The 25,017-nt window shown below is 43.5% G+C and overlaps 1 protein-coding gene across 1 annotated transcript in view; it reads left to right on the top strand.

Moving 5' to 3' along the window:
• rasgrp3 (RAS guanyl releasing protein 3 (calcium and DAG-regulated)) overlaps positions 1–9,862 on the top strand; it is a 161,122-nt gene extending 151,260 nt beyond the window's left edge. Inside the window, exon 16 of the mRNA XM_072264870.1 lies at positions 6,214–9,862. Coding sequence (XP_072120971.1) covers positions 6,214–6,551 — 338 coding nt within the window. The 3' untranslated portion in view covers positions 6,552–9,862. The remainder of the gene's footprint in view (positions 1–6,213) is intronic.
• The last annotated feature ends 15,155 nt before the right edge of the window (positions 9,863–25,017 follow it).

Below are 25,017 nucleotides of genomic sequence, written 5' to 3'. Positions count from 1 at the left end.
GCAGGACTTTCATATGAAGAAAGACTGGATGAACTGGGCTTGTACTCGTTGGAATTTAGAAGATTGAGGGGGGATCTGATTGAAACGTATAAGATCCTAAAGGGATTGGACAGGCTAGATGCAGGAAGATTGTTCCCAATGTTGGGGAAGTCCAGAACGAGGGGTCACAGTTTGAGGATAAAGGGGAAGCCTTTTAGGACCGAGATTAGAAAAAACTTCTTCACACAGAGAGTGGTGAATCTGTGGAATTCTCTGCCACAGGAAACAGTTGAGGCCAGTTCATTGGCTATATTTAAGAGGGAGTTAGATATGGCCCTTGTGGCTACGGGGGTCAGGGGGTATGGAGGGAAGGCTGGGGCGGGGTTCTGAGTTGGATGATCAGCCATGATCATAATAAATGGCGGTGCAGGCTCGAAGGGCCGAATGGCCTACTCCTGCACCTATTTTCTATGTTTCTATGTCACTGCTTGCTATTGAAAAGCAGTTATTCTTGTGTTTAGAGTGATTATATTTATGAGGACTTCCTTTGGCCTGGGTTGACCCATGGATATCGTGCCTTAACTGTCTACGTGATACACAAGTCAGGGCAGTACGATGTGAAGAGGAAGCTGTTGCCCATGCAGCAGGCTCCTTCTCTCCACACATCTGATGAACCCAAAGGAACGGCAGAGACCGATACAGTTCGGTACCAGCAGCGTCGCAGGAGCCGCCAGTCAGCATTGGACTCAATGTAGGACTGCCTTAGCGACAGCAACTCCAGATTTTTGCCTCGGGGTTCTCTCCTGAGCCTTCCTCATGTGTGGGTATCGCCCCAAGGCAGCAGTGATTTGAGATCAGAGTTTTCTTTCTGCCAACTATGAGTGATGAGCCCCTTCTGCAGTATTTATATTACTGAAACTATTAATATAGGAGAGAGTCAAAATCATGTTCCCATTGAGTCACTGATTAACTATATTAGTTACTTATAAGTAACAGATGAGCAAACCATGTTTAAATGTCAGCCATGGCTCAATAGCAGCAGGGCCCCTCTTCACTCAAAAGTGTTGAGGTTCAAGTCCCATTCTAGAGAGCCGATTTCGAAGATCTGGGCCGGTGACCCAGATGCCACACTAGAAGGTCACTGCAACAGACACTTGACTGAAGTGGAGAGCCTGCTAGCCTACTCAGGGTATTGTTCTAACATTGAAAGTCAATTTATTATCAAACTTATATATGGCACCACAGTCAACCCTGAGATTTATTTTCTTGCAGGCATACTCAATAAATCCATAATAGGATAATAACCATAATAGAAACAATGAAAGGCTGCAACAGGAAGAGGCAAGTTACCCCAGGACATTTGTCCAACGTCCATCAGTGAAACAGTGTGAGCATTCTCGCACTGCTGGTCACGCACCCTGCCTCTCCCCTCATCTGCATCACGGCAAACATACCTTATGGTCTGAAAAGTGCTGTGGGATATTGAAAGGCAAGTGAAAGGCACTGCAGAAATGCCAGTTACTTTCTTTTTCCCTGTTCCTAATCTTTTCACGAATAGCACCCGTAGAAAACTGCAAGTGAAGTGCCGTCCACGCGCACCGCCCCCCCCCAGCCCACAGTATAGTCACTTTGAAACACTCTGAGACGCCAGAGTCATTTTGGAGTGATTGTTCATCATAATTCCATCCGGATCTCCCATTCATCCCTGAAGTACCTGCCATAGGAATCCAGGCCACGAATAGAGTGAAAACAAGAGCCATGGAACTATAGTTTAAACAGGGTTAGATTATAGCATGCGATGGCTTATGCTCCCTGTTTGGCTACTGAAATACTCTAAGTTCCCGTTTGAGAGCTACTCGTTGTTATCCATCCCTATGGTTTTCCTTCGCTTTGATGGGTTCTTGAGCCCATTTTCCGTATTTTCGGAAAGGATTAACACTGTTTGGAATAAACTCAATTTTAAAGCACCAATTTAGTCCTGAGGACTAATCCACAATGGGCATTTCTTTCCTATAGCATCACAGAACTGGCTATCAGCTCGACTGGATGGGCTCCAAAATCCATCCAAGGAAGCAATCTTTAAAATTCAAGGAAATTAGATCATTTCAGTTTTTTTAAAAAAATGATATTAGGCCAGTAAGGTTTTCCATTAGCAGATTAATTACGAAAATGATACAGGGGCTTATCATGGCTATCACATATCCTCCGCAAGGCCAGCTTTCGCCAAGCAGTTCCTGCTCCACAATTCACTCTCCATGTGAATTATTAGCTTCTTCGAACATAATAGTAACAGAACAGGTCATTCGGCCCATAATGTTGTGCCAACCTTTAACCCTAACCCTTCAATCTAACTCTTTGCTCCTACATAGCTGTCTATTTCTCTGTCATCTATGTATCTGCCACTACCACCAGCCCTGTCAGTGTATTCTGTACCCAGCACTCTCGGCGAAAAAAATGTCCCTCTGACGTTCCCCCTCCCCCCCAATACTTCCCTCCAATTGCCCTAGCATAATGCCCCCTAGATTTAGCCAGTTCTGCCTGGGAAAACGCTTCTGCCTGTCCTATCAATTTCTCCCTCTTATCATTCTTCTTCTTGTCTTCTGCCTTTTATCATCTTGCTTCTCATTCAGTGACGTTATTGTTGTTGACTCGACAAAGGCACCCTACAGTAAAACAAAATGTCCTCCTTCATCAATGACTTGCATCCATTCCAAACAGCTTGCCTGCTGTTTACCGTGAGAGAAATAGTGCAAAACAATAACACTATTGTGCTATTTGCCTCATGTTTATGCAGCTTATTTACAGTCAGAAGCGACCTGCGATCCTGAAGTGCTGCCTTGTATTCTCATTGCAAAGCCTCGAGCTACAGTTGCTGGTCACCGCGGCTGTATTGAATTGAATTGAATTGACTTTATTACTTACAACCTTCACATACATGAGGAGTAAAACTCATTACGTTACGTCGCCATCTAAATGTACAATGTGCAATTATATTAATTTATAATATATATTATGTACAACAGGATAATCAATACAAAATAGAAATACAGTTGCATCAGCATGAGTTAATCAGTCTGACTGCCTGGTGGAAGAAGCTGTCCCGGAGCCTGTTGGTCCTGGCTTTTATGCTGTGGTAGCGCTTCCCAGGTGGTAGCAGCTGGAACAGTTTGTGGTTGGGGTGACTCGGGTCTCCAATGATCCTTTGGGCCCTTTTTACACACCTGTCTTTGTAAATGTCCTGAACTGTGGGAAGTTCACAACTACAGATGCGCTGGGCTGTCCGCACCATTCTCTGCAGAGTCCTGCGATTGGGGGAAGTACAGTTCCCATACCAGGCAGTGATGCAGCCAGTCAGGATGATCTCAGTCGTGCCCCTAAAGAAAGTTCTTAGAGTTTGGTGAGCCACAACAAACCTCTTCAACCATCTGAGGTGAAAGAGGTGTTGTTGTGCCTTTTCACCACACAGCCAGTACGTACAGAGCACACGAGATCCTCGGTGATGTGTATGCCGAGGAACTCGAAGTTGTTCACCCTCTCAACCCCAGATCCATTGAAATCAATAGGGATTAGCCTGACTCCATTCCTCCTGTAGCTCACAACCAGCTCCTTTGCTTTTGCGACATTGACGGAGAGGTTGTTTTCTTGACACCACTGTGTTATGGTGGTGACTTCTCCTCTGTAGGCCGCCTGGTAATTGCTTGAGACTAGGCCAATCAGTGTAGTGCCGGCCGCCCCAGCAAATTACAGCTTATGTTGTTCTGCTGCCACAAGGCAGCAAATTTCACCTCGTGTTAGACAGCCATAATAAACCTGGCTCGGATTCCATCCTGATCCTCTGTGCTGTCTATGTGGAGTTCACATGTTCTCCCTGTAATGTGAGTGCTTCCACTGGGTGCTCTGGTTTCCTCCTATAAGATCATTAGTTATTGTGGATCACCCCTGGTGTAGGTGAGTGGCGGGAAACTCGGGGGGAGGGTGGGGCGGCGCAAGGGGACGGATGATTATGTAAGAACAACACGGTAGCAGGGCGATTAGCACGACGCTGTTACAGCTTGGGCTATCGATGTTTGGAGTTCAGTTCCAAAGTCATTCGTATGTCCAACATCATAAAATGTTTAGTAGGTTAACTGGTCCTTGTAAATTGTCCCCTAATCAGGCTAGGGAAAAGTCAGGGGCTGCCAGTCGCTCAAGGGGCAGAAGGGCCTACCACTCTGTATCTCTAAATAAAAATAAAATGAAAGAGAGAATAGATGATTGGGCAGAAGGGGGCAGGGGATTGTTCTGAGAGCTAGCATAAATTTCATGGATGGAACAACCTCCTGCATCACCAGAAGTGGCGGGGGGGGGGGGTGCGAATGCAAATGCCTGAGCCAGATTGATAACTCTGTATATTATTTAAAAGGAGAAAATTTCCTTAATTTCCCCCAATCCAGAAACACATTCAATTTGTTGTTCAGATATAGTGAGCCTGTGTTTTTTTGACTGGGTGGGTGGTCTGTTACATGCCTGCTCTAGCAACAGTGAGAACATCAGTTGCTGTGCTCTCTCCCCGTGGGGCTGATGTGTCCCCTGCTGAAGCTGCAGCAGGAAATGCAAGCGTAACTGTTAAAAATCCCCGCTAATGAGGCCATTGTATTACTGGATATATCCAAAGGTGTTGAAGGGTTCGCATTCATTTCCAGAGGACTGAAATATAAAAAACAAGGAGGCTTTATAAGGCATTGGTCAGACCACACTTAGACAATAAGATATAGGTGCCGAATTAGGCCATTTGGCCCATCCAGTCTTTTCTGCCATTTCATCATGACTGAACCATTGCCCTCTCAGATGCCTTCTCCCCATTACCTTTCATACATAGTCATAGTCAGATTTTATTGATCCCGGGGGAAATTGGTTTTTGTTACAGTTGCACAATAAATAATTAAATAGTAATAAAGCCATAAATAGTTAAATAGTAATATATAAATTAAGCCAGGAAGTAAGTTCAGGACGATCCTATTGGCTCAGGTGTCTGACCCTCCAAGGGAGGAGTTGTAAAGTTTGATGGCCACAGGCAGGAATGGCTTCCTATGACGCTCTGTGTTGCATCTCGGTGGAATGAGTCTCTGGCTGAATGTACTCCTGTGCCCACCCAGTACATTATGTAGTGGATGGGAGACATTGTCCAAGATGGCATGCAACTTGAACAGCATCCTCTTTTCAGACACCACTGTCAGAGAGTCCCTGACTGATACCCTGACTAATCAAAAAATTATCAACCACTTAACGTAAGCATACCCAAAGACTTGGCCTCCACAGCTGCCAGTCGGACTGAATTCCACAGATTCACCACTGTCTGGCTAAAGAAATTCCTCTTTCTCTCATTTCTAAAAGGACACCCTCTATTTCACAATATATTTCAGTGATAATAAACCTAATTCTGATTCTATTAGTTCCAAGACATTTCCCAAAACTTTTTTCAACATCTTGGAAATGATAGGATCAGAATTTTGTGCTTGCACCAAGTTTTGTGAACTTCACTTGAGTAACAAAATGAATTTTCTCCCTGCTGTATATGAGAATAAAGGAATCTCATATAAAAACACTGTGTATTTGTAAGTATTGCTGACGCACACTCCAGTTTCTACTTAACGGCCGGTTACCCACGTGAAGCTGAGTGGCCCTCAGTTAGCTGTTGAAACTGTAGTGCAGAACGATGCAACCACTTGACATCAGAACACAACCAATTGGCATCAGAGAACAGGATCTTTGGGCCTCTGCTAAATATAAATTTGTATAATTGTATTGGCAGTGATATCTTCAAAAATTGCTGCTGAGAAGTAAATCTTTTTAGAAACTAGCTTTACTTTATGAAATGGTTGCCCTACCTCAGTATTACGGTTTACTGCATGCTAATCAGTGCTTACAGGGTCTTCTTTCATCTCTGTTGCTGAGCTATTCTGTGAATGAATCCTTCAATTGAGGCAGGAATCTCAGTATTTGTTGAAAGATGGTTCATATGTTCACTGAAAAGGAGAAGTTGTGCTTGTCTGTGCAAGGTTATTAAAAGCCTAACATTGTTTCTCATTTTGATCTTATATCCTTGAGCTTGGGCTAAATAAATTCCTTGGCTTTTCCTGCCTTTTGATGTTCTGAATCCGGTTCTATGCTTAATCTTTGATTGTACAGCTTGTTTTTGAGGAGTCCTCCCTCGCAATTTGAAATCAGTTTTTTTTTCATTCTCTCCCCCTGCAGTTCAAGATGGAGCTATGTTCAACTTCCCCCAGAGCACCAGTAACCAGGCCATTGATGGCCGCTCCATCACCCTAATGACTGGCTCAGCTCAGAAGATCTCGGTGCGCTTACAGAGGGCCACCGCCAGCCAGGCCACACAGACAGAGCCCCTGTGGCAGGAAAGTGGGTGGGCTGGCGCCGACTCAGGGTCACACACCTTCCCAAAAATGAAGTCGAAAGGTGGGAAGAGTAGGGGCTTTGCCAAGTGGGAAAATGAGAAGCCTAGCAGATGTGCTAAGACAGAGGAGGAGCACGAACCACTGCAGAATGGGACTGAGGTGAATGAGGAAGATGAGTGAGGGTGCATTCCTCAAGGCAAACTCCAAGTGTGCACGATGCATCATCAAATTTTATGAGAATAACAAGAAATTGGATATGTGCTCAGGGTTAATATTAACAGGATATTTATTCAATGACTGCCTCGTGTGTTTGACTATTTGTCATTTTTCACCCTGTACAAATTGCTCAAACCAGTTTCTGCCAAGTGTCAAAGTGACAAAGGTCTTGTATAAATCTATGGCTCCTTCATGGCTTCTCCTATCAATCAAAATCTTCCAGGCCGCGAATACCAGCACCCAGATCCCAGCCGTTACCCTTCACAAGCAAATTGTATATCGAGCTCACACCCAGTTGGAAGGTGAAAAACGGCCATGGAAAATCAAACCTCAGGACTGAAAAAGCAACAAATACGCAACGTGAGTGTGCAGATGGAACACTTTTGACAGGAAGCCACAAGCAAGCTGTTGCGTATTATAAGCGCTCAGCATCAATGCACACGTGGCCAGTAGTAACAAGGTTAGCCTGGGAAATGCCTCCAGTTTGCTGGAAAGTCAAGCCTGGAGGTTGCCTGGAATGGCGTTTCCATTTCCAAGGCTTTGATATTGACAAAGTTCTTGTATAAAACTCAAAAGCCATGCCACAGACTTCTGAGACAATTCAGCTGGGACAAACAATAGAGACTACTTTTTATTCAAGTGGATGAAACTCTTCACTTTCCACACACAAGGTCAGGTAAAGGTGAGAACGATAAGGAACAATAAAGCCGGTTGTCATCGTCATAGTTGGAGCTTAAAGATTATCTCCCACCATCTAGGATACTAAACCTTTTAAATAAACAGTTGAGATTCAGCAGATGCTGGAAATCCAAAGGAACACACACAAAATGCTGGAGGTACTCAGAAGGTCAGACAGCGTCTATGGAGAGGAGTAAACAGTCAATGTTCCAGCCCATCAGGACACCATTGGGATTTGGTGTGTGTTAATCCTTTTACATGTATTCTGTCCAAAATTAATTGAGTTTCTTTGAAGATGTGGGAGCAGAGATTCCCCTTCACTATGGAAGCATGAAGTCACGTGACAAGCTGATCTTTGTTTCCCCTGTAATGAAATGTGGTATCATTGAGATGTTGTCCCTGGTGGTGAGGAGGAAAGATTGCTCTGTAATTGGATAAAAAGAATGTTATATGGGAATTTCCTGCTTTACCCAGTGCGTGTCCTTAGTGCCTGAATGTCCTTTGACCAATGACATACGGTAAGCATCCCTATCACTAAGACAGCCTTATAAGATGGGATGGTTGCTCCCAATGTTTCCAAGGTACGAAACTTGGAAAATACAAGGTGTGTGACACACACATACGGCACACCCCCTTGAACATATCAGGCAATTGTGAATTTTCAGATCCTTTCACGCAGTGCATGATTCGTTTCCATTGCTTCCATTGGTATCAGTTCCAGGGAGAATTCCAGCAACGCAGACCTGGAGGGAGAATCCTCTACATGACCCTCCTTTGCTGTCCCACCTAGCTTTCAGAGGCTCACTGATGTAATTGAAAAGGGAGGCCTGGCTCCTCACTGAACAATTATCGCAGTGCCTCTGGGCCAGGCTGCGGCATCGCAGAAAGCGGCTGCATTATTGATTGCACTCAGACAGAATGTCTGAGGGAACACGACGGGCCAAATGCTTTAAACGAGGAGCACATCACAGAGAAATTAATCAATGTCACTTTCTGCTCAGCACAATTCCCCGGTGTGGACAGCGCCTGTCACCACCCCAAATCAAGAGGCTTCCACATGCCTTTGTGTTAGAGAGATAATCCTCCTGGCTGACTGGTTCTTACTGCCTTGTCAAGGACAATACATTGCAATCAATTATTCATTGAGGTGAGAAGTGCCTAGGTTGAAGGAATGGAATTTCTCCATTTCGGGCTCAAATCTCAAGCGTTGTAAATCAGGCAGGAGATAACTTGACGCAGATTAAGGCCTTATTCCACATTACGCTGTAGCCCTACTGGCCTAGAGTGCCACCTGCTGCACCATTGTGGTATTGTTTCTATTAACCTCTCCTGCCATTTCGTGCCCCCTCAAATATTACAAATTGTGATATTTAGATTTTGCTTTTCTTTTAAAGGAAAACAACTGAATTTAAATAATTTTAAGTCTTAAAAATAGCAGAGATGTGGATTAGAGCAATCTGGCCAAGTCAGATCTTCAAATGAAAGACCTTTACATAAATGCAGCAAAATCTGATTTCCTCTAAACTGGATCCATTTGATATACAATTCTGTTTGGTGTTACCTTTTGGTAAAGTTGCTGCAGACCCTCAGGAAAACCTCTTTCCAAGAAAGTTCATATGGGACACATCAATAGATACCAACATGATGAATCATGTTCTCACTGAACTGGGACGTCCATTCAAACCTTTTGTTAAATGGCTCATGATTACTTCATATTAGTAACCAACAACTTCAGTGTTTGGCAAGGCACAAATCTCATGTTAAAACCAATTTGCCCTGAAAGGGGAATATGGAACTAATGAATGAGTGGAGGAAGGTTTAGGGGAGATGTTTTTTTTTACACAGAGCGCTAAGTGCATGGCATGAACTGCCGAAGTGATGCTCGGGGCTGATGCATGGATGGGAGGTGTATGGAGGGATATGGTCCGTGTGCAGGTCAGTGGGACTAGGCAGAAAATGGTTCGGCACAGCCAAGAAGGGCCAAAGGGCCTGTTTCTGTGCTGTAGTTTCTATGGTTCTATGGTTCTATGATGCGTTAGAGATATTTAAAAGACACGTGATGAAAGTAAAATGGGGGACTACGGGCTATGTAAGAGAGAATGGTTAGATGGATCGTGGAAAAGCTGGTACAACACGGACCAAAGGGGAGTGTGCTGTGCTTTACTGTTCTATATTCACTGTAATGGGTAGAGTTTCAGAAAAAGAAGCCACCGATTGACGATATGTCCCCGAGGCCATGATTCTCTGTGTTTCTCTTCACCAGACAACAGTAAAAGCTGAACATCCCGAAGGCTGAATTAGAAGTTGTTTTGTATTTGTTTGGTGGATCAAGGCATCTTGTAATTGCCAAACAACACAAACTAAATCTTTAGAGGCTGGTAACTACATAGCATAAATAGAGCCCGACTTCCATTTTCAATGCCTGGTGCACAATGTGATCACCTCAGTGTAGTAACAACTGAACAATATACAGTGCTGTGCAAAAGTCTTAGGCACATATATATATAGCTAGGGTACCTAAGACTTTTACACAGTACTATAGTAACTTTATGTATTGCACTGTATTGCTGCCGCTAAAAATAAAACAAATTTCATGACATGTGAGAGTGATGATAACCTGATTTCTCTTATGGGTCTCTATTGTGGACTGAGAGTGGAAAGGGGGCAGGGAGAGGGGAATCATGGTTGGGAAAGGGAAAGGGAGAGGGGAGGGAGCAGGAAGCACCAGAGAGACGTTCTGTAATGTTCAATAAATCAGTTGTTTGGAATCAAAATACTTTGCCTGATGTCTCAGTTCTGGGTGTGTCTGCAGCCACACCAGCCGCATTCCTGGCACCCCTTCTCTGCCAGATGCCCCACACCCTCCTGCAGCGCTCCACCCTCGCCATTCCCAACATCCTTTGCTGCCGCCAGATTTACAAACCCGATCTCCACTCCATGTTGGCAGAAACAGTCTGTGCAAAATTCTCAGGCACCCTAGCTATAGTTATGTGCCCAAGGCTTTTGCACAGTACCACACCTCAGACCTATGTACAGTCTCTGAGGACGTAAGAGTACAGCTAATTGAGTGGGGGGAGGCAGTAGATGTAGTGCATTTGGATTTTCAGAAGACTTTCAGTAAGGTCCCAAATAAGGGAACTGATCCAGAAGGTTCCAGCTTATGCATTTGGTCAACAGAGAGAAAATACAAAATAGAATAAAAAGGTTGCCAGTTTCTGATGAATAGGGAACTGCAGGGATGAATGATTGCCCCAACCCCAACCAGTCACGATCCACACAAAATTTGGCTGAGGAACTAAATATTTCTCGAGTTGACTGATGATATAAAACCCGGTGTGATTACGAGCATGGTGGAGGAGGTAGGGACAAGGGACAGGGACAAGTGCTCACATAATGTGTGGTGCACAAAACAGGAAGGCAGTGTCATCCCTTGGTGAGAGATTTGCTGGTTTTCATGTTCCATGAGACCGACGTATCTTGGCGTGCTTGTACAGAAGTAATTGAAAGCCAACATGCAGGTGTAAGAAGTGATTTGAACAGAGGAGTAAAGAAATTTAACTGTAGTCACAATGGGTGCCTCAAAGTATTTTCCAAAGTTTTGTTCTTCTCAGCTAAGAAAGGAGCAATTTGCCACTGAGAGAGCCCAATGCATTCAGGACACTGATTTCAGGCAAGGCAGATTTGTCAAATGAAGAAATGCCCTTCAGACTGGGTGTGCAATCTCTAAAACTGAGAAACATGAGATCTCAGTGAAGCTTATGAGGCTTCATGGTGGATGCAGGGGCCATGTTCTTGGAATAAGGGGTAGAATGTTTCAAAGGTATATTTAGTGTCAGAGAAATGTATACAACATACATCCTGAAATTCTTTTTCTTCGCAAACATCCACTACAACAGAGTGCCCCAAAGAATGAATGACAGTTAAATGTTAGAACCCCAAAGCGCCCTCCCCAGCTCCCCCTCCCACGCGTAAGCAGCAGCAAAGCAATGATTCCCCCCTCCCTCATCAGCAAAAAAAAGCACTGGCACTCCCCCCAAAGCCACCGAGCACTCAAGCAAGCAGCAAAGCATCAATAAAAGCACAGACGTGCAGTACCCCAAAGGCTACTCGTTCACCCGGTACTTGACATACCACAGGCTCTCTCTCTCTCTCCTTAATAAAGGAAATAGGGGTGTCCCCGTTTCACAGCAAGAGGGGAGACGTAACAAAACAACTCGTTGATTTATGATTTATGATGTTAAAAGCCTGTTGCGTCGCTTTTTCCAAGCTCTGTGCACACAGCCAGCAGCCAGCTTGCAGCTTTCGATCTTCCATCTCCCATGACACACCAGTTTCCTGTGGCGGCACCGACCTCAAGTCCACCCACCTCCAGAGCCATGAGATCCCGGAACCCTGAAGGTGTGCTAGTCTTCTAGGCCGCAACCTTGGCATAGGGTTTCGATGAAGAGAGACTTTGAAGGAATCTCAGACACTGAGTTCATTCAGAAGGGATTAATAGACTTCTGGGTATTATGGGCAGGTCAGCCGTGATCATAAAGAATGACTGAAAGATCAAATTCTTACTATTTTGGGGGGGGTGGTGGGAGGTGTTGATTGATGACTACATACTGCAAAAATGTTGCCTCATGTGAAGACATCTTGGTCTTGGTCTTTCACTGGTACTGCTGTCAAATAAAAGTATTGAGTTGTCAGAAGATGCTTGTGTTTTAAGACCATAAGACAATGGAGCAGAAGCAGGCCATTCAGCCCATCAAGTCTGCTCTGCCATTTTATCATGAGCTGATCCATTCTCCCATTTAGTCCCACTGCCCCGCCTTCTCACCATAACCTTTGATGCCCTGGCTACTCAGATACCTATCAATCTCTGCCTTAAATACACCCAATGGCTTGGCCTCCACTGCTGTCCGTGGCAACAAATTCCATAGATTCACCATCCTCTGACTAAAAAAATTTCTTCGCATTTCTGTTCTGAAAGGGCGCCCTTCAATCCTGAAGTCATGCCTTCTCGTACTAGACTCCCCTATCATGGGAAACAACTTTGCCACGTCCACTCTGTCCATGCCTTTTAACATTTGAAATATTTCTATGAGGTCTCCCCTCATTCTTCTAAACTCCAAGGAATACAGTCCAAGAGCGGACAAATGTTCCTCATATGTTAACCCTCTCATTCCCAGAATCATTTTAGTGAATCTTCTCTGTACCCTCTCCAACGTCAGCACATCCTTTCTTAAATAAGGAGACCAAAACTGCCCACAGTACTCCAAGTGAGGTCTCACCAGCGCCTTATAGAGCCTCAACATCACATCCCTGCTCCTATACTCTATTTCTCTAGAAATGAATGCTAACAATGCATTCGCCTTCTTCACTACTGACTCAACCTGGAGGTTAACTTTAAGAGAATCCTGTACGAGGACTCCCAAGTCCCGTTGCATCTCAGAACTTTGAATTCTTTCCCCATTTAAATAATAGTCTGCCCGTTTATTTTTTCTGCCCAAGTGCATAACCATACACTTTCCAACATTGTACTTCATTTGCCACTTCTCTGCCCATTCTTCCAATCTATCCAAGTCTCTCTGCAGACTCTCCATTTCCTCAGCACTACCGGCCCCTCCACCTATCTTCGTATCATCAGCAAACTTAGCCACAAAGCCATCTATTCCATAATCCAAATCGTTGATGTACAATGTAAAAAGAAGCGGCCCCAACACTGATCCCTGTGGAACACCACTGGTAACCGGCAACCAACCAGAATAGGATCCCTTTATTCCCACTCTCTGTTTCCTGCCAATCAGCCAACACTCTATCCACGTATGTAACTTTCCCGTAATTCCATGGGCTCTTATCTTGTTAAGTAGCCTCATGTGTGGCACCTTGTCAAAGGCCTTCTGAAAATCCAAATATACAACATCCACTGCATCTCCCTTGTCTAGCCTACTGGTAATTTCCTCAAAAAATTGTAATAGGTTTGTCAGGCAGGATTTTCCTTTAAGGAATCCATGTTGAGTTCTGCCTATCTTGTCATATGCCTCCATGTACTCTGTAACCTCATCCTTGACAATCAACTCCAACAACTTCCCAACCACCGACGTCAAGCTAACAGGTCTATAATTTCCTTTTTGCTTCCTTGCCCCCTTCTTAAATAGCGGAGTGACATTTGCAATCTTCCAGTCTTCCGGAACCATGCCAGGATCTATCGACTTTTGAAAGATCATTGCTAATGCCTCTGCAATTTCCGCAGCTACTTCCTTCAGAACACGAGGGTGCATTCCATCTGGTCCAGGAGATTTAACGACCTTTAGCCTATTCAGCTTCCTGAGTACTTCCTCTGTCGTAATTGTGACTGCGCACACTCCTCTTCCCTGCCACCCTTGAGTGGCCGGTATCCTGCTGTCTTCCTCAGTGAAGACTGATGCAAAATACTTGTTCAGTTCCTCTGCCATCTCCTCATCTCCCATTACAATTTCTCCAGTATCATTCTCTATCGGTCCTATATCTATTCTCACCTGTCCTTTACTCTTTATATACTTGAAAAAGCTTTTAGTATCCTCTTTGATATTATTTTCTAGTTTCGTTTCATAGTTAATCTTTTCCCTCTTAATGACCTTCTTGGTTTCCTTTTGTAGGGTTTTAAAAACTTCCCAATCCTCTGTCTTCCCACTAATTTTTGCTTCCTTGTATGCCCTCTTCTTTGCTTTATCTTTGGCTTTGACTTCTCTTGTCAACCACGGTTGCATCCTTTTTCCACTCAAAAATTTCTTCTTTTTTGGAATATACCTGTCTTGCACATTCCTCATTTCTCGCATAAACTCCAGCCACTGCTGCTCTGCCGTCTTTCCCGCCAGTGTCTCTTTCCAGTCAACTTTGGCCAGTTCCTCTCTCATGCCACTATAATTTCCTTTACTCCACTGAAACACCGACACATCAGATTTCAGCTTCTCTTTTTCTAATTTCACAGTGAACTCAATCATGTTATGATCACTGCCTCCTAAGGGTTCCTTCACCTCAATCTCTCCAATCACCTTCGGTTCATTACACAATACCCAATCCAGTACAGCCGATCCCCTAGTGGGCTCAACAACAAGCTGTTCTAAAAAGCCATCTCACAGACATTCTACAAATTCTCTCTCTTGAGAACCAGTGCCGACCTGATTTTTCCAATCTACTCGCATGTTAAAATCCCCCACAATTATCATAACACTGCCCTTCTGACAAGCCTTTTCTATTTCCTGTTGTAATTTGTAGTCCACTTCCCTGCAGCTGTTTGGAGGCCTATAAATAACTGCTATCAGGGTCCTTTTACCCCTGCGATTTCTTAGCTCAACCCATAAAGATTCTGCACCTTCCGATCCTATAGCACCTCTTTCTAATGATTTAATATCATTTCTTACCAATAAAGCCACGCCTCCCCCTCTGCCTACCTGCCTATCCTTCCGATACACCGTGTATCCTTGGACGTTCAGCTCCCAGAGACATGCATCCTTTAGCCAGGTCTCAGTGATGGCCACAATATCATCCCTGCCAATCTGTAGCTGTGCAACAAGATCATCCATCTTATTCCTCATGCTGCGTGCATTTAAGTACAACACCTTAAGACCAGTATTTGATACTTTTTGCTTTGATTTCACTGCAACTTTATTGCACTGCAACTCATCCCAATGGCTACACATTTGCCCCATCACCTGCCTGTCTTTCCTGACATCTTTACTGCTCACTATCTTAGATTTATTTCTGTTTTCCCCTTCCTCCGCTCTATCATTCCGGTTCCCATCCCCCTGCCAAATTAGTTTAAACCCTCCCTAACAGCTCTACTAAACTTTCCCGCCAGGATATTGGTCCCCTTCGGGTTCAGGTGTAACCTGTCCTTTTTGAACAGGTCATACTTTCCCCAGAAGAGATCCCAATGATCCAAGAATCTGAAGCCCTGCCCCCTACTCCAGTCTCTCAGCCAGGCATTCATCTGCCTGATCCGACTACTCTTGCCCTCACTAGCACGTGGCACAGGTAGCAATCTCAAGATTACTACCCTGGAGGTCCTGCTTCTCAGCTTCCTTCCTAACTCCTGGAAATCTCTCTTCAGGACTTACTCCTTTGTCCTATCTATGTCATTGGTACCAACATGTACCAAGACAACTGGCTGCTCACCCTCCCCCTTTAGAATATTCAGGACCCGATCCAAGACATCCCGTACCCTGGCACCTGGGAGGCAACACACCATGCGGGTATCTCTATCAGGCTCACAGAATCTCCTGTCTGTTCCCCTGACTATGGAATCCCCCACGACTACCGCATTTCTCTTCACCCTCCTTCCCTCCTGCACAACAGCGCCAGGCTCAGTGCCAGAGACCCGGTCACCGTGGGTGTCCCCCAACAGGTCATCCCCCTCAACAGCATCCAGAACAAGATATTTGTTGCTGAGCGGGACAGCCACAGGGGTGCTCTCCACTATCCGGGCATTTCCCTTCCCTCTCTTGACTGTCACCCAGTTTTCTGACCCCTGTAGCCTAGGGATGACTACCTCCCTGTAGCTCCTGTCTATCACCTCTTCACTTTCCCTGATAAGCACTAGGTCATCAAGCTGCAGCTGCAGATCCCTAACATGGTCTCTGAGGAGCTGCATCTTGGTGCACCTGGCGCAGATATGGCCATCAGGGAGGCTGGAGGTCTCCCAGGATTCCCACATCTGACACCCTGAACAAAGCACTAACCCTGCAGGCATGCTATCTAATTCTACACGAATGAAACAGGAAAAATAAGTCTACTCACCCACTTACCTCGCCAAACAGACAAACTTTTTAAACCGTTAGCTGTGAGAGCCCTGTTGTTCCTGTCTGTCCGGGCCGATTCGCGAAAGGGGTGGGGGGGGGGGAGAGAGAAAAAAGAGTTGGTGCTTCGCTCTTGCCTCTTCCCGTTTACCGCCGAAGCCCGTTGAAGCCACAGCCCTACACTCTGCTCCCACTCACTCCGCTGCCCACTGTATAGGGTGGTCGCCTTTTTAAACTCTCTGCGCGGTCCTGCTGACGTCACGCGCCTGCGCAGTCTCGCCCTTCTTGCACTCGAAGATTTTCTTTTGAAATCTTCAGCATCTGCAGTATTTTGCTTTCTTAGATGTTTATTCTCCAAGAGGAACCCATCTCAATGGGTGTGCTCGAGCTTGAGATACAATAGCCTGCTCGAATGGCTTACTGCAGTTGTTGTATGTGGTGTGCAATTGTTCAAAAGCCACATGCACATGACCTTACACTAATGTGTTCAACATTTCATATCAAGTCCAATGTTTTGTAAACATATATTGATTTTTTGTAGACTGATTTTCCAGAATGTAGTTGGCAACTGAGCCATTTATTGCAAGCTGACAATAAACAAAACCCCTTTTCCACTTTCCATCAATATCCATCTACTTCTTTCTTATTTACTGATTGAGTAGTCAGATCGGAGAGGCATATACAATCTTATTTTTTTCCTTGGGAATGCATTTTATCAGCATGTATTGTCCCATCACAATTTAAGTTCAGGTCACACTGTTCAATGATTGCATTGTGTTCAAAGTAAATATTATTATCAAAGTACAAATATATCACCATATACAACCCTGAGATTCATTTACCTCTGGGCAAACTTAACAAATCTATAGAATAGAAGCTATAACAGAATCAATGAAAGACCACCCAGAGAGGGTGTTCAATCAGGGTGCAGAATACAACCAAGTGTGCAAATGCAAAACAACAAATAATAATTATAATTAATAAATAATCAATAAATATTGAGAATTTGAGGTGAAGAGTTCTTGAAATTTAGTCCCTAGGTTGTGGGAATAGTTCAATGATGGGGCAAGTGAAGTTGAGTGAAGTTATACCCTTTTGTTCAAGAGTTCGATGATTGAAGGATAGTAACTGTTCCTGACCTGTTGGTGTGAGCCCTGAGGCTTCTGTACCTTCTTCCTGATGGCAGCGGTGAGAAGAGAGCACATGCTGGGTGGTGGGGGGTCCCTGATGGTGGATACTTTTTTGATGGATGCATTGGTATTTCCACTGGTGTAGTATTAAGTAGGAAGATGCAAGGTTTTGACAATGAGTGATAATGAGAACATGCAGTATATCTCCATGGCATCCCAACTAGTGATTACAGTGCTGGTGGACATCATTGTTCTTCTCAATGTAAGTTTATGAGATGCTAAAGAAGAAACAAATTGCCATGGAAACTCTTGCATCTGGGATACAACGGGACACTGATGCCTGCATTTGAGATTCCAATAAAACACTATTTTAAGCTGGAATAAACACAATAAATTCTGCAGATACGGGAAGTCCAGACCAACACACACAAAATGCTGGAGGAACTCAGCAGATCAGACAGCATCTATGGAAATGAGTGAGGAATCAATGTTTTGGGCAGAGACCCTTCATCAGGACAGATGAAGTGTTTCAGCCCAAAATATTGACTGTTTATTCATTTCCTTAGAAGATGTCTGACCTGCTGAGTTCCTCCAGTATTTTGAGTATGTTACTTTAAGCCAGAATCAGTTTGTGTTGTGACCACATTACCGGTGCAAGAAAAACAACCATTGATGTTGGAGGTCTGAAATAAAAAATGAAGTTTCAGCAGGTAAGGTAAAGTCTATGAGAGTTAGGTCAATTCTGATGCGAGATCAATGATCTAAAACATAATTCTGTTTCCTCCTTCCTTAACTGCTTTCTTGACCTGCGCAGTATTTGAATTTGAAAATCTTCTCCATTTACTCCCCACTATTCTGACTACTAAGGTTCCAATTACCATCAACTTTTAAAGATTTTACTACTCACTCATTCACTTGACTGGCCCAGTGAGATGGTCAATGATACTCACTGTACTGGGATGAAGAAATCTCTGGCGGTGATGCAATTGAACCCGAGGTTGAAGGTGGAGAATCTCTTTCTTAGAGATGGTAAAGTTTTTAGGTACAGTCTGTTTCAATGTCTGACAGCTGGTTAATAGAGCTAATTAATTACATTGTCAGCCAACATTCCCTCTTTTGAGGGATGGTCATTGATGAAGCAGCTGAGGACTGAATTTAAGGAAAAGCAAACAAGTGATTTAGTGTTACTTTTCTGCTGGATTGTTCACAAGTGTCCAGGTGATTTGGCTTGCTTCAAAATAACATGGCAATCATGGCGATTGGTCATGTGATTGCAATCCAAGATTCCTCTCTCTTAATTGATTGGATTTACTAATGAAGGTGCAAGAGTCTTATTATTTCTTTTCTGGAAATTGAGTTACATGTGCATATACCATCTCCCCCACCCATCCAATCAGCAACATATGAAAATAGGACTGAAGGGACTCTTTTTAAAACAAAACCAAGTCTCTCTCTATTTCTTCTGCAAGAACTCGACTTCGTCCAGTTATGTCGGAAGAATACAAAGCCACTACACCTTACAGAAAGCTTTTGTTGCCCTACAATCTAACTAGTACGACACATTAAATGAAAAGGCGGTAAGACATGGCAAAACATGGACAGTACAAAAAACATCCTGGAGGGGGCAGTACAGCAGCATAGCCATTAGCGTAACACTTTACAGCACCAACAATCGGAAAATCACGGTTCAATTCTTACCACCGTCTAAAAAGGAATTTGTTGTTCTCCCCGTCATCGTGCATGTTCATCGCCAAAAGATATATTGGTTAGGTATTAGTAAGTTGTGGTCACGCCAGGTTAGTGCTGGAAGCTTGGCAACACTTGCAGGCTGCCCCCAGCACATTTTTGGGCTGTGTTGATCATTGGCATAAATGAAATATTTTACTATACATTTCCATGAACATCTGAGAAGTCAAGCTAATCTTTAAAAGTTGATGGTAATTGGAAACTTGCCATACTTTAACAAAGCTTCATGTAAATATTTTAGATAGCGTAAAGTTACTGGCAAGTTTACAACTGTCTAAGATTCAGTAAAAGAAACAATGGCCTGAGAAAGTGCCATTGTGATGTAAGACTGTAAGACCATAATACAAAGGAGCAGAAGTCAGCCATTCGGCCTATTGAGTCTGCTCCACCATTTTATCATGAGCTGATCCACTCTCACATTTAGTCCCACTCCGCTGCCTTCTCACCATAACCTTTGATGCCCTGGCTACTCAGATACCTATCAATCTCTGCCTTAAATACACCCAATGACTTGGCCTCCAATGCCACCTGTGGCAACAAATTCCATAGATTCACCACCCTCTGGCTAGAAACATTTCTTCGCATTTCTGTTCTGAATGGGTGCCCTTCAATCCTTAAGTCATGCCCTCTCGTACTAGACTCCCCCATCGTGGGAAGCAACTTTGCCACATCCATCCTGTCCATGCCTTTCAACATTCGAAATGTTTCTATGAGGTCTCCCCTCATTCTTCTAAACTCCAAGGAATACAGTCCAAGAGCGGACAAACGTTCCTCATATGTTAACCCTTTGAATTCTTTCCCCATTTAAATAATAGTCTGTCCGTTTATTTCTTCTGCCAAAGTGCATAACCATACACTTTCCAACATTGTATTTCATTTGCCACTTCTTTGCCCATTCTTCCAATCTATCCAAGTCTCCTTGCAGACTCTCTGTTTCTTCAGCACTACCGGCCCCTCCACCTATCTTCGTATTGTCAGCAAACTTAGCCTTGGAATGTATAGTATACATACTTCGATAATAAATGCACTTTGAACTCTTGCAGCAATATCTGCATTTAACGTGATTGTCAGTTGTTGAGGTACAACTGCAAGATGACAGTTTTGGTTCTTGGATTATTGGAATCACAAAGGGATACCGATGCAATAATTGAAATCAAGAGGTCACAATCCTTGCTTCATTATCCCTGGGATCAGGGCAAGGTCTTGATAGTGCCCTCTGCTGACAATTGCAGGATTTGCAAGTAGAACAGCTTAGTTACTTAATGCAGATTCAGACTTGTTGGTGTCCATCATCTTTTTTGAGAGCAATGTTCTCTCTCCACTATTGTTTGCTGTATTGCAGGACAGAAAGTGGTGGTGTCCACCTGTTGTATTAAGAGATGCAGGTTGCTTGTCTGCATGAGACAAAAGGGTCATTAAACTCATTTTTATTTCTCTTCATTGGTCTCCACACATAAGGTAACAGGAACTTTCCTCCTCAACTGACATCACAGCGTTGCATTGAAGCCCACAATGCATTTTTGGAAGTGGTGCTATACAAGGCTAAGTGTGCTGCTGGAAGCTGCTGTAAGTGCAGCATTAACAAATGGCATGCAGTATCACTAAACCAATACGTATAATCAGTATTGATAGTGTAGTGGTTAGCACAACGCTTTACAGTACCAGTACCCTGGGATCTATCCTGTCCACTGCCTGTAAGGAGTTTATACATTCTCCCCGTGACTGCATGGGCTTCCTTGGGGTGCCACAATCCAAATACGTACCAGTTGGTATGTTAATTGGTCATTGTAAATTGTTCCACACTGTATCTCAATAAATAAATAAAAATGATCATTCTTCTGACCTTTGGTAAAGCATTAAAACAACAAATAAAGTCACAGCTCCAACTCATCTAAGAAGAAAATCTTTCACACCTGAATGTGTGCATAAGGATGATTCCAGTAAAACACACAAATACATAAAAAGTGCTGATGCTGTGATTATTCTGTTCTTCCTGAACATGTGAACAAAGGGTTACAACCATCATTGCTAATCAGCGTCTATTGCACCGAGAAGCCAGGATAACAGGGACCCAGGCTGAATTTATCTAACGCCCACAAGGATCTAAGTGCAGAAGCCAACGGAATCACAAATTAGTCAACCAGGGAGGAGGATTCAATTGCAGGAGTTCAAGCAGAGAGATGGACAACATTGAAAGCATCAAACTGACAGAGAGTTTCAAGAGTTGCTCCTTTCACACAATAACCACATTTCTGGTTAGACTCCTCAAAGGAGAACTTGTCTGCAGAGGAAACAATGAATTAAAAAATTCTCCCCCCAAATTTAAAATTGCATCATTATAGTTGCCTAAATTAATAACAAAATATTTGTGTATGAAACAATGGCATGATTGTAATATTTTCATCATAATCCCATTAATGGAAAACAAAATCAATAAAACCACAGTAGTAAAAGTTCAAAGTTCAAACTTCAGAGATTGAAGTTTATAAGTGAATGATTTTACATCCCAGTCCATTGTCACCGATTGATGGTGAAGGAACAAGTCTATCTCCCTTCCATTCACTGAACAGAGCAAAACCAGTTTTTTAATATAGTTAAATTAAATAAGTGCAAAAAAAAGGAAATAAAAAAAAGTGGTGAGGTAGTGTTCATGGATTCAATGCCCATTCAGAAATCGGATGGCAGAGGAGAAGAAATTGTCCCTGCATCGCTGAGTGTGTGTCTTCAGGTTCCTGTATCTTCTCCCTGATGGTGACAATGAGAAGAGGACATGTCCTGGGTGGGTACTTCATTCCAATTTAAGACTGAAAAAGACCTGATGTACATGCAGATTAACCCACTGGAGTTTGCCTTTAATCAAATATTTCCAAATTCTGTAAAAAGTCCAGTAATAATTTAAGTTTTGTTTTCATCATATTTCATCGATTCTTAACCTTTCACCTTTAAATAGATAGAAACATAGAAAACCTACAGCACATTACAGGCCCTTCGGCCCACAATGTTGTGCCGAACATGTCCCTACCTTAGAAATTACTAAAGTTACCCATAGCCCTCTATTTTTCTAAGCTCCAGGTACCTATCCAATGGTCTCTTAAAAGACCCTATTGTATCCGCCTCCACCACTGTTGCCGACAGCCCATTCCACTCACTCACCACTCTCTGCATAAAAAAACTTACCCCTGACATCTCCTCTGTACCTAGTCCCCAGTACCTCAAACCTGTGTCCTCTTGTGGCAACCATTTCAGCCCTGGGGAAAAAGCCTCTGACTATCCACACGATCAATGCCTCTCATCATCTTATACACCTCTATCAGGTCACCTCTCATCCTCCGTCGCTCCAAAAGGAGAAAAGGCTAAGTTCACTCAACGTGCTTTCATAAGGCATGCTCCCCAATCCAGGCAACATCCTTGTAAATCTCCTCTCCACCCTTTCTAAAGTTTTCACATCCTTTCTGTAGTGAGGTGACCAGAAATGAGCACAGTACTCCAAGTGGGGTCTGACCAGGGTCCTATATAGCTGCAGCAAGATTAGTCCTAACTGCTGCTGAATGCATGTCCCGAATGAAGCTCCTATGTTTTGGCTTTTGAAAGAAGCCCATCTTTAAGGATTTTGAATGACAATACATTAATAACATGGAAGTGAATAAAAAACTGGCACTTTTCAAAGACCCCCTGTTTATCTGTCCATTTGATTTGTACTATGTGCACTTACAGATAAGCTGCATTCGTCAACCTGAAAATTCAGAAAGGTTCAAAAGGCACAGCTGGTCAGCTCCTACGTTTCCCATTGTAGTCCAACTCTATGCTGCTAAAACAATTATGCTTGATTATGTGAAGCTGTGGCTTCATTAATTGTTCACCTGTTAAATATAAGCCCTCCTCAAAAGAGATGTGAGAGAACTTTTCTGTGCATTTAGTTGTTAAGTGGGTACATCCTTCTGAGACCCTGATTTAAGATCAAAGCCGAAGACACAATAACACTCTTTTTACTCAAATTGTGGGCTCCTTTGAAATAAAAATATTAGTTGCTTTAATCTGACATATTATTTACCATTTAGCTGTGGCATGACTGAGGGTAAAATCCTCACTAATAGTTTGCTGAAGTTTTCCAAGGCGCTAGCATCATTTACAAAGAACAAAAAAAAAAGGACAAAGGCTTCTTTTGCAATCTGTTTTCATCTATGATTCCCTCAGAAATGCACAGGTTACAGAGCTGGGAACTTTCGTTGGATTTAACACTCCCTCTTCAAGTTTTTTATAGCTCTCCATTGCAATTCACATATCCAGTAATCTAAGAAAACCTCAGTTAGATCTTCACTGACTAAAAGGACAAATGATTTGGAATTAGCTTGGCAGTTTTTGGAACAGAACCTGAAAGAAATTGCCACAAAAAATTTATAGCAATTTCAGCAACCCATTCTAGAATTCATAATGGATGTTATCTGTCAAATATGGGTCAAGGTAAGTCCAGCGAGGTTACTTGCTGGATGTGGATATGCAAGGCAAATGCTTTTGTGTGCACTGTATGCACAGCAAATGCACAATAATAACACCCCGCTCTTGGGCTCATAGCTGGCCAGTGGTGTAGTGCCATCCACACTGGACTTTGAGGCAAGTGATCTGGGTTCAAATCCGGCCAGCACCTTGCACAGTTTCCATCTGTGCTGGGTTGAGCGCTGAGCTAGCAACTCGACCTTGTAAAAAAGACAGACAAAACTGCTAAAGAAACGGCAAGGTTGCCACCTGATGTATCACAAGGAACAATAAATTGGGCTCATACAAAATTTGCTCATACTCCTACAGAAATTTTAATTGAGCATCAACATCAAGAGTATGGGTCAAAGACTATCTCTTCAAGACAGGGACTCCTGATCAGTTCTCACAACTCTAATTGATCTAGGCTCTACATGAATGATTCCATTTCCAGAGGACCTTTACCTTCTGCGAATTTGCAGATTGGACTCATAGCTCATAGCACGGGCTGGTGTAAGTAGGAATGGGATGATAGTGTAGATGAATAAGTGGCTGAGGAGAAGGTTCAAGCTTCAGGGTTTTAAGCCCTTGGATCACTGGAACCTTTTCTGGGGAAGGGGTAACCAGTACAAGAGGGATGGGTTGCACCTGAACTGGAGAGAAACCAATATCCTGCCAGGAGGTTTGCCTATGCTACTCGGGAGGGTTTAAACTAGTTTTGTAGGGGGCTGGGAGCTGTAGCGGAACGTTAGTAACTGAAGGATCGGACAGGAAGGTAGATGTCAGGGAAAGTATTGAAAGGCAAAAACGAAATAACAGGTATGATGGGTTGGATAGTTTGAAGTGTCTATATTTTAATGCTGAGAGTAGTATGGGTAAGGGTGCTGAATTTAGAGCGTGGATCAGTACATGGAACTATGATGTTGTAGCCATTACTGAAACTTGGTTGAGAGAGGGGCAGGAATGGGAGATTAATATACCAGGTTTTCGAAGTTTTAGGACAGATGGAGGAGAAGGTAAAAGACGGGGTGAAGTTGCACTACTAGTCAGGGACAATGTCACAGCTGCATTCAGGGGAGATATAATTGTCCAGTGTTTCAACTTAATATCAGAGAATGTATGTAGTATACAATCTGAAATTCTTACTCTTCGCAGACACCCACAAAACAGAAAAAAAAATGAATGACAGAAACCTCAGAACTCCAAAGGCCCACCTCTGCTCCCTGCCCCCCTTGCTTCAGCAAAAGCACTGACCTTCTTCCCACCATGCAAGCAATGGCAAAGCCCACAAAGTGACCTTGATCTAGAATCCATCAAAACTACTGTCCATCCCAGCACTTTGGTATCTCAGACAGGCTCTCACTCACTAGCAAGGGCGAGAGAGGTTGCTCCTGCAACGAGAGCAGGAGACCAGCAGCTCACTGTTTTGATGTTACAATCTGCTGCGTCAGCTCTCCAAGTCCCCAAACTCGAGGACCGATAGGTTCTTCCCTCCATCAAAGGGGAGAGAGAGAGAGAGAGAGAGAGAGAGAGAGAGAGCGAGAGAGAGAGAGTCAAGTTTATTGTCATTTAACTATATACATGTATATGAAGTATATAATCATATAATGTATATAGAAATGAGACAATGTTTCTCTGAAC

Source organism: Mobula birostris, chromosome 8 (genome assembly GCF_030028105.1).
Source record: "Mobula birostris isolate sMobBir1 chromosome 8, sMobBir1.hap1, whole genome shotgun sequence".
NCBI lineage: Eukaryota > Metazoa > Chordata > Chondrichthyes > Myliobatiformes > Myliobatidae > Mobula > Mobula birostris.
This window is presented reverse-complemented; position numbering and strand designations above follow the sequence as displayed.